The 10,746-nt window shown below is 41.6% G+C and overlaps 1 protein-coding gene across 1 annotated transcript in view; it reads right to left on the bottom strand.

Annotated features, from left to right (window-relative positions):
* Positions 1-1,533: 1,533 nt before the first annotated feature.
* The window catches only part of RIOK2 (RIO kinase 2), a 307,636-nt gene continuing 298,423 nt past the window's right edge, over positions 1,534-10,746 (bottom strand). Inside the window, exon 9 of the mRNA XM_044063914.1 lies at positions 1,534-1,693. Within this exon, the coding sequence (XP_043919849.1) occupies positions 1,549-1,693 (145 nt within the window). The 3' untranslated portion in view covers positions 1,534-1,548. The remainder of the gene's footprint in view (positions 1,694-10,746) is intronic.

Here is a 10,746-nt window from a genome sequence, read left to right as displayed (position 1 = left end):
AATATGAAGTAGAAAATAAAGAATAAGAATAAAGTCAAAGCTACACCTTGGGAAAAACGGAAGAATGCTGGCACAAGTAGCAATGCAATGGTTTTTGCTGATTTATTGGATGGAGAAGCCACTTGCGTTCCACAAGAAGTATTTAATAAATGAAAAAAATAATGAAAATATTAATATGAATGCTAAATCTACAAACCTAAAAGTACTGGACAGAAGTTACTGCTTACAAAAATAGACATGTAGTGGACAGGTAGCTTTTAATCTCAAGAATGCATGAGAGTGTGTGTGAGTGTGTGTGTGTGTGTGTGTGTGGGGGGGGGGGGGGTACATGCAAAATGCAGGACACGATTCTCCTACGCCAGACGATGGACATGTTTCCGATCACACTAAAATAAAGTACATTTGGGAGATGGCACACAACATAAGAAACTTAATGTTTCAAAAAAAGTGAATGGAATTTTTGCATATTAGGTACTGGAGGTGACAAACTGGGTAGAGCAACAGACTGAAAACAGGTTAGTTTTTTCATATGTGGTTAAATCCAATACGACCACTAACAGTACACACAAAGGAACTTCAACACTGATATGACTAAACTAGACAGAAGAGTCATGAAATGACAAAAAGAAACAGCTAGAAATACAAACTCTCAGACTAATCAGAAACCTTAGAATACTACAATCTGAATTCAGACAGCCCTAAGACGGATAAGACTATACCAGATTTAAATAATTATTACTTTTAAATTAATTTTAAACATGCTTAAAAGTACACATATGTATAAACATATGTAGCTAAATGTTAAAGTTTATTACCAGGTACATTTTGGAAAATATTTAAATGTAAAAAGGCAGACATATTCAATTTGTGAACTTATTAAAATATAAACTGGGCAAGAAATTTTCAGAAATGAAGTGCAAACACATTACCTTTCCAATACAGTTTTGTCTGTAATTCCAAACATTTGCCACCTGATGGCAGCCTTGCACTTTATTAGCCATTTTTTGACTGGTCTGAAAACAACCACCATAAAACATTCTTGGTTTCACATAATGTATCAAACAAGAAACCAAATCAACTCATACTTAGGGTGGGCTCTGAATGTTGAATTAAGAAGCTTTGACTGTCAAAATGAAAAGAAAAAAAAAATACACCAGCTACCAAAGGAGAACCAATAGTAATTTTGTTAATGAAATAATGTCTGGGGCTATTTTAAATATATATATATATTATATACATTATATTATATATATATATATATATATATATATATATATATATATATATATATAGTTTAATGTAATGAAATCACACAGTAAACACAATATTTAGTTCCAGTGCAAGTGGTTAGGCTTATTTTACTGGTTTTCAAAATGAAAAGTAGGTTTAAAAATGCTATAATGAGGCAAAATTGCCTCTTCAGACAGTTTAGACTTCACTGGCATTAAGGCTACACTTACTGCAAAAAGCAAATTCAAATGACAGATACAGAAAATCTACCAGGCTAAACAAGGGCACATGTTATATACTACAACACATCCCCATAAATTATGTTACGACAGCAATACGTGTGACATAAAAAATAGGATACGCTAAGCTTTTCCTTACTGGTGGAATTGTAGAACTTCCAACAGATGTGACACTTGCTGTTCTTCTTCTGTGGTCATTAACATGCAGCATGCTATCCTCATCTCTGAAAAAAAAAATCCAAACATTTTCTTAAGCAGTTGTAATAGTGAAATCTGCGTTACAAGAATCAGCCAAAATACTGTTAGTATAAATGAAATAATACAAAATGTTTTGAAAGAAAGAATTGTGCACTAACTGCTTAACTTCAAATGCAGATAAAGAACTATAACATAAAAGAACATCAAGAACATTCAAGTCTGTATGTATAGTTACATGGGTAAAGGTAAAAGAACACCTAACTACCAAGAGACGTAAGCATTTTATAAAGCATTTAGAGATGCAGCTACAGAAATACAGAAAATAAAGTGTTATTACCACATTAGCTGATTTACAAAAGGATCCTCCTTGATGATCCTTAGCTGAGTTGATTTACAAGATAATCCTCCATGATTGGGCCACTCAGGGACATGTATGCACTTTCTTTGCCACTAATAAGCACTTTTCTACAAATGTAGTGCTAACAAAGAAGTGTCAATACCTTTACACTGTTAGTAAGTGTATGCCTCCCTAGGTTACAGGGAGCTGAGGCAGGATGGAGGGGCCATTCACCCTAAAAGTAAGATAGGGTAGTAATCTGAACCATCAAGGCAGGTCCTCTTGTAGCTCAACTGGCATCATAAGTACAGCTGTGTGAACGTGCAAACCACAACTACAGATAGTCAATTACCACATTCACTGTGTACATTTTTCACAAACAGATGGGGCTTAGCCACAACAGATGGAAGCAGTCTTCCAACCAGATTTTATGAAAAGTCAAACATATCCAGACAAGGTGTAAAACTACTTTCCATGCTGAGAAATGTCAACTGGGAACCTGACACTATGGAAGAAACTAATCCAGACTGTCTTCAACTCTTTTTATGGAGGAGGGAGCACAGCATACATAAAACATACAGAGCTGAAGACCTCTATTCCTCTTCACAAACTATACACACAAGTTGATTTCCAAATACTTTATCCTTAAAAGAGAGATTGCAGAAGCTACCAAATCCATCCAAAGTATAGTGCAAAAAAAGTACATGGAAGTTGTTACATCAGAAGTGATCCTATTATTCAAGTATTGTCGTACACACACACACGCACACACACACACACAGACACACACACACACACACACACACACACACACACACACACACACACACACACACACACACACACACACACACACACACACACACACACAAAATGTTCAAGATACAGACAACTGTTTACAAATCCTATAAGGCCATGAGAAGGTACTTAACACCATACATGGGTGAAGGACTACTTCATGCATTTTCAAGACTGGCTGTTCAGCTTGTAATGACTGAAGAAATGATGGGAAGAAGTATTAAGTGGAACCTCACAATGCCCAATGCTGACACTCAAAGAAGGCAAAACTGCTAGCAGCCATCCTATGGAGTATGCCATGACCTGGCAAGTGAATCTTCGCATGGTAGTGATAACAGGTGATTCAACTGGTTAACCACTTCCATAGAGTTTGTTTGGAAACCGTTCTTCCCTAGCATGAAGGAGCCATTTTTTTTATTGCTGCTAAAATAAGAACACAGACATATTAAACAAACAGAAAACATTTCATAAAGCATATAAAACATGCTGCGAATATGAAATTTAACAACAAAGGTAATACCATTATTAAGAAGAGAACAAGGATCTCAAAAAGGAAAAAGAAAACTATGTATATATGAAACTACCTAATTTGCAGATATTTGGCTTAACATCTAAACAGTAATAAGCTCATCTAAAAATACTCAATGAAAGAGTCAAAAAGCTGCCAGACATAGCTCTCCTGCTGTAATATCCAAGATGCATGTGAGCATTCATGGTATGCAGAATCCTCCTGTGTACATTCTGAGGAGCGGGGTGACAGGGGACCCGGACAGACTGAGGGATTTACTCTAAAATCCTCCCAGCTGATGTGATGGTTAGGAGGAAAAAGAAATGACATACTTACCATAACCTTCCTTCTGTGCTCTTCATTTTCATTCTTCCTCAACCTGTGGGTTCATATCTGAACCTCTATTTGACTCTGCCACTTTGTAATAGCTTAAGGTCCGACTATAGAGTGCCTCTTACCCATAATGCCCCTGTCCTCCAAATTACCTCAGATTGAGTTTGCTGCAGCTATAGAAGCAAATACATAAAGGATAGATAGAGAACTTTCAAAAGACAGGGAGCTGACAGAACCAGGAGTTCAAAAAGAACAGCAGTTCCTAGAACACTTCTACAAATCTTCTCAGAAGGGACAGAGGGATGGGAGGGGATTGAGGAATAATGAAAATGGACAGCACAGATGGAACGTTATGGTAAGTGCATAATTTATCTGACCTTGTCATTTTCATTCATTCCTCAAGCTATGGTAACCCTGGGTGGCCCTCACTGAAGGATATTCTGAAGCACTACGGAGCCAAAAGCAGCTCTACTTCTAGATACAAGATCTAACTTGTAACGTGCGACAAAAGTATGGGAGTTCAACTACGTAGGAGCAGCACAAATAACCTCTACTGGCATTCTGGACCAGAAGGCTTGAGATGTAGAAATGGATCTAGCAGAATGAGCTTCAACATGACCAGGTAGACGTATTCCTTTAGCAGAATATTCATGACAGAAGCAATCTGCGATCCATTTAGACAAAGTGAGTTTGGATACTGGCCTTCTCTTTCTAACACTGGAGAAGAAGACAAACAGCTGATCATTTTTTCTGAAAGATTTTATTCTGTCCAAACAGAAACGCGGCTGTCTATGGACGTCTAGCAAGTGAAGGGTGTATTCACCCTTGTTCTGGAAATTGGGAAAGAAATGAGAAGTTAATGACCTGACTGATTTTGTTTTCAGAGGCAACTTTAGGCAAAAAGGAAGGATTAGTATGCAAGATCACCATCTTTATGAAAACTAAAATACGGGGTTTGATAAAGTTAGTAATTCAGGTACCCTTTTAGCCGACGTGATGGCCATTAAAAAGAGTTTTCCAGGACAGAAGTTCATCTTGGCTGAAGGTTCGAAAGGAGGTAGGACAACAGTTTGTAACATCATGGTTAAGACCCAAGGCGGAATGGGATCCTTTACAGGCAAAGTTAAAAAGCTATTCCCTGAGAAAGGTCTTGCACAGTTTAGAAGAAGCCAGAGAAGATAAATTGTCCAGAGTGTGATAATTTGAGATGTCTGCCAGTTGCACCTTAATAGTAGAAAAACTTGCCCCATTTTGGAAAACTGAAGCAAGAAAATCCAAAACTGCAGGAAGAGGGGCTGTAAAAGGATACAAATGTTTTTGGTGAACCCATACAGAAAATCTCTTCTATTTACTTTTATAAATCTTTCAAGTAGAGGCTTTATGTGAGGATATTAAAATCCTTTGAACTGATGAAGAAAGTCTGGCATTTCTAGCCATCACTGGAATTGGAGAAACCATGCGGTCAGTTTCAATCCTGCAATCCTTGTAGAAGATCATGTTTGTCACTGACTGATTTAGAGACCACCCGTGAAGCATCAGAATAACCCTGCTGAGCCTGTTTGCCAGAATGCTGGATTTCCCTGGAATGTGCGTTGCAATCAGGAAGTGGTTGGAAGTCGCCGCCCATTGCCAAACCCTGACTGCTTCTCGACATAGGAGGCAAGATATGGTTCCACCCTGTTTGTTGATGTACCATACCACAAAGATATTGTCCGTTTGCATCACAATTGTTCCTACAGGTAGAAGACTGAAATGCTTGCAGTGCTAGAAGTACCACTCTCATCTCTAGGACACTGATATGCAAATTGATCTCTTCTGTCAACCACATGCCTTACACTATCTGACCCAGGTAATGCCCCACCCCGGCTGGGAAGTATCCATGCTCAATGTGGTGCTGGGTGGAGGAAGAACAAAAAGTCGTCCTTGCTCGACGACTTCCGAGTGGAGCCACCACAGAAGTAAATCTTTGGACATTCGGGACAATCTGATAGGGTGATTCAGTGGGTAGAAGTGTAAGGACCACTGGACCACCACAGTCCAGTGAAGTACTCATGTGTAAGCATGTTGTAGGAATCAAAGTTATCGTAGGCAGCCATCAAATCTACTGCTCTGAGGACTAGACTTGTGGTGGGTATTGGAATGGCTAGAATTTGTCTGACATGTGATCTTAAAATGGAAATCCTGTCTGGAAACAAGTAGGCTACACAATTGGCTTTGTCTAGACTGGCTCCTATAAAGGCTATCAACTGTACGGGTTGTGGCTGAGACTTCTGCATGCTAATCGTGATACCCAAGGTAGGGGGGCTAGATATAGTAGACAGTTCCGGTCTTGTAATAGTAGATGCCTGGTTGGTGCAGCCAGAAGCCAGTCATCTAGATAAGGAAACACGTTGAATCCATGCAGTCTCAAGTGAACTGCAACTACCGCCATGCATTTGGTAAACACCCTGGGGGCTGTGGTGAGACCAAAGGTCAGTATTCTGAAATGATAATGACTGGTCCCCAGCCAGAAGTATGGAAACTTTCTAGAGTGTCTGTTCATTTTGATGCGATAGCACATGACCTTTCATAATAGAGGCAGAATGGACTGAATTGTGACCATCCAGAACTTCACATTATCTACTGATTTGTTTAGCAAGGTTAGGTCCAAGATTGGCCTCGGGTCCCGTCTTCTTTGGCACTAGAAAGAACCTTAAATAAATTCTAGATCTGACTTGGTCTGGTGGGATATCCAGGATGATTATTTTTTCTAGCAGCTTTGCAATTTGTAATGCTGCTTCCTCCCTCTGACTGGGTGGAACATCGGGGAAATTTTCTCTTGATTTTAGTCTTTGGAAATATGGAACGGAATATCCTGAGAGTATAATCCTTTGTATCCAGCAATCATTTGTGATGGCTAACCAGACATCTGAGTGCAAGTATAAGTGCCCTCTGACTGCCTCCAGAGAGGGACAGTTGGGCAACCTCTCAGGAGTGCTAAAAGGACCTATTAAGAAGGAATCTCGTGATCCTTGATTTTTGCGGACCCCCTCTGCCATGAGGGCAGACTACCATTATAGTTATTTCCCCCTTTGCCTCTGGGGGGAAAAAATCTCCCTGCGATTCCTAAAAAGGACCTTGAGACTTTTCGAACCACAATTTTTTACCACCATGCTGGTTCCTGGAGAATGGTCTTTGCGGGACAAAAAAACAGATTCCAAAAGCAGACAAGGTCTTTCCATCCTTCTCACTACAGGAGAGCATCTCTTTAACAGTGGGGCCAAACAATGACAATCCATCAAAAGAAGCCCTGATGAAGCATGCCTTGAAAGGTTCGAGCTGCATCCAGGCATGATGTCTTATGGCAACGCCCGAATCCACCACCCTCGAGGTACCCTCTGTAGCATACAAGATTAGCATCATGGACATATTAGAAATAAATTATAGGGTGGCCAATCTTGAGAAAAAGGTTTTCTGCTCCTCTGCAGACATGGACCATGGGGCAGAGCTACAAAGTTCCTTAATTAAGTCCTGCTGTAGTCTGGTGAAGTGTGCCAGGTAATTCAGCGATTACAATGCAAAAGTCACTAAAGTGTTATTCTGCTTCCCAAATCTATCCAAAGCCCTAGACTCCCCGTTAGGAGATGGACAGAGCAGCTCTGTTTGGTCAGCTCCTTTTTTGTGGCTGCCACAACCACGGCATCTACTGGGGACCTTTAGTCCAGTGCTGCCTATTGGACAGGGCACTAAGGATCTTATCAGCTGTCTTTGGAAACTGCTCCAGTGTCCGGTTCCTTCCATGCCCTATGGGAGACTAGGTCGATAAGGTCATCCACGGGGAGGGGGGGGGGCGCCACCAAAAATGTAGACAAGCCAGATCCAAAGGCCTCCAAAAACAATGACTCCTCTGAGGAATGGTTTTGCGTAGACCAACCACCTCTCTGGCGCAGGACTTTAATAAGACATCATCCACTGGAGATCTTGGGGACCCTTCTTCATCAAAGTCTGTGTCTTCTGTCAGTGATTCCTGAGGGGACTTCAAGTGCCTCATCTTGCAGTTTCTTCCAAAGTACTTCCGACACCTCCCTGAAACATCCTACTGCGGAAGAGATGGGGTACTCCACACAGGGTGCTGCTCGAAGGCTCTTAGGGGGTCTGGCTGTCCCTGAGGTGGAGGATGAGCAGGCTCAGGTACAGAAGTCAGAAAAGCAGTAGGATCTGAAGGAGGTAGAATCAAAGTAATCTTTGCTGGGAGAATACCCTCTCCATCACTTCGATTGCAGAAGGACCCGAACAGGCCAAAAGCAATCTCTCCTCTCCTCTACTGAGGCTCTAGGAGAAAACAACTCTAAACCCTCATGGATCTTCTACTCTGAAGGGGGAGTCGTAGCTGAGCTGTCATGCACCCAAGCTTCGGGGGAAGCGATGTCTCCGAAAACTTTGGAGTCGAAGACCCTCCCATGGATCTGACGCCAAAGCTTCAGCTCCGAGATCTATTGTACTCTAAGAAGGTCTGAGCTGATCGGATCAGACACGTCAGAGCCGAGGAAGGCCCATCGGGTCAACTTTAGATAGCTCCAGATCCAAGGGCTCTGAAAAGGGAGGTCAGATAGGAGAAGGAGAAATCAAAGGCACAAAGGTACACTAGCTCACATATCCAGTGGGGGATGAAGTAGGCAAAGCTCCCATCTGTACCCGCGTCCTGAGGAATTTCCTCATCATCTTGTCCACCTTTGCTTCAGAAAGGCTCTGGGAAGATCTAATTCCTCATCATCTTTTCCACCTTTGCTTCAGAAAGGCTCTGGGAAGATCTGACAGAGGATGACACAGAGGGGGTTTGAGCCACTGATTCTCGAGATGGACTAGCAACAGAAGCAGGCTGAGGAAGAAGACACTTATGAATTAAGTTGTTTTGGCGCTCCACAAGAGCACGGCATTGAAACCCAAACAAATCTCACAAGTCACATCCAAATGACTAGGACTTAGAGAGAAAACGCACTCCCTGTGGGCATCAGACTGAGGAATCTTGTGCCCACAGGAAGTGTATTTTTTGAACCCAAAGGCTTGCCCTGTTTATTAGCCATAATCCGAAATTAACAAAAAAAAAAAAAACAAGGTTTTAAGGAGAGACAGAGTGCTTTTTTTTTTTTAAGTGTAGAATGGATACAGGAAAAGAAAAGTACAGTTTTGTACCTACCATAAATGTAGATGTTCGAAGATCCACATTGCTGCAGTCCTTACACTTGGGTAGTCCGCTGTCCTCCGTCGGCCCGAATATCAAAGTATAAGGCTGACGTCGGTCAGGGCGCATTTGACTGACGTCAGGACGTCAGGGTACAAATGCGCATGCCCGACGTCATATCCTCAGTCTTTTCTTGCCCCAGATGTCAGAAGACCCTAAAAATAAAGGTCAAAACCAAAAGACAGCAAACAACCAACCACCCTTGCACTAACTATATGTACAATATATACAATATACACAATATGTACAACCCAACCCACAAAACCACCTCTAACTATAGAGGGGAAGGAGGGAGGGTAAATTGGACTGCAGCAATGTGGATCTTCGAACATCTACATTTATGGTAGGTACAAAACTGTACTATGTTTTTCATCTCACATTGCTGCAGTCCTTACACTTGGGTAGAATCCCAAAGCAGAGGTAAGGGAGGATGGCTAACTACAAGGAAGCAGGAGCCGCCAAAATGCCCTGCAAAACAGCAGTGGCAAAACCAGCCCTGGACTTAGAGTAAAGTGGCAGGTGATAATGCCTAGAGAAAGTATGCACAGAACTCCAAGTAGCTGCCTCTAAAATATCCTTGGTTGCCACTCCCCTCAAAAAAGCTGTTGAAGTGGCAGTAGCCCTAGTGGAATGAGGCCTAATCCCAGCTGGAATCTCCTTGCCATGATGGGAATAACAGAAAGCAATGCAAAACCCAATCCACTTAGAAATAGTTTGTTTTGATACAGGCTTGCCCTGAGAACTCAAAGCAAAAGAAACAAACAACTGCTGAGACTGCCTGAACCCTTTAGTTCTGTCCAAATAATAACGCAACTGCCTGTGGACATCTAAAGTGTGCAAAATCTTTTCCCCTTTATTTTGGGGATTTGCATAAAAAGTAGGCAAATGAATAGTTTGGTTTAAAGCCACACTAGAAACCACCTTAGGCATAAAGGAAGGATTAGTACGTAATGATACCCTATCCTTATGGAAAATCAAGAAAGGCTCAACCGCCATAAGGGCCTGCAATTCAGACACCCTTCTTGCAGAGGTAATGGCCAATAAAAAGCAGTCTTCCATGATAAATATTTCAACTCAGCAGTAGCTGCAGGCTCAAAAGGTTGTAGAGTGAGTTTCTCCAACACAAAATTGAGATCCCAAGCAGGAGTAGGAGCTTTTCGTGGGGTCTTATATTCTTTGCCCTCTAAGAAATTGCTTGAACAAAGGATGAGAAAACAATGGTGGGTCACAATCATAGTGAGCGAAATTGCTGCAGCATGAACCTTAATAGAAGAGAAAGACAAACCTTTGTCCAGTAACTCAGTAAGATATTGAAGAGCCACACTCAAATTAGGCCCAGAAACATCAAAATCTTTTGCTGCACTCCAAAATAAAAATCTCTTCCATTTATCCGCGTACACTTTCCTTGTACTAGGCCTTCTAGCTTCCAAAATAACATTCAAAACTTGCTGAGGAAGTGGAGGCCCACTATGGTTCAAAACAGAATATGCCAGGCTGTTAGGTGCAGAGAGTGAAGCTTGACATTGAGCAAATGGCTGTCCTCCTGTGACAACAGGTGTGGAATCAAGGCAAAGGCCATGGAGGCTTCCGTACTAGACTTCTTAGTAATGGGTACCAGTGCTGTCGAGGCCAATCTGGAGCTATTAAAATCATCCTTGGCTTGTCCTGTCTGACCTTCAGAAGTACCTTTGGGAGGAGAGGCAGAGGTGGAAAGGCATACACATGAAGATTGCTCCAATTGAAAGAAAGAGCATCCACTCTCCAAGCTGTGGGATGAAACCTTTTTGTGCAAAACTTTGGCAGCTGATGGTTTAGTGGAGAAGCGAACAGATCTATGTCTGGAGTTCCCCATGACACTGTCAATTGCTGAAATACATGAGGA

Source organism: Protopterus annectens, chromosome 2.part2, assembly GCF_019279795.1.
Source record: "Protopterus annectens isolate FY-2018-M chromosome 2.part2, PAN1.0, whole genome shotgun sequence".
NCBI classification, from domain to species: Eukaryota; Metazoa; Chordata; order Ceratodontiformes; family Protopteridae; genus Protopterus; species Protopterus annectens.
This window is presented reverse-complemented; position numbering and strand designations above follow the sequence as displayed.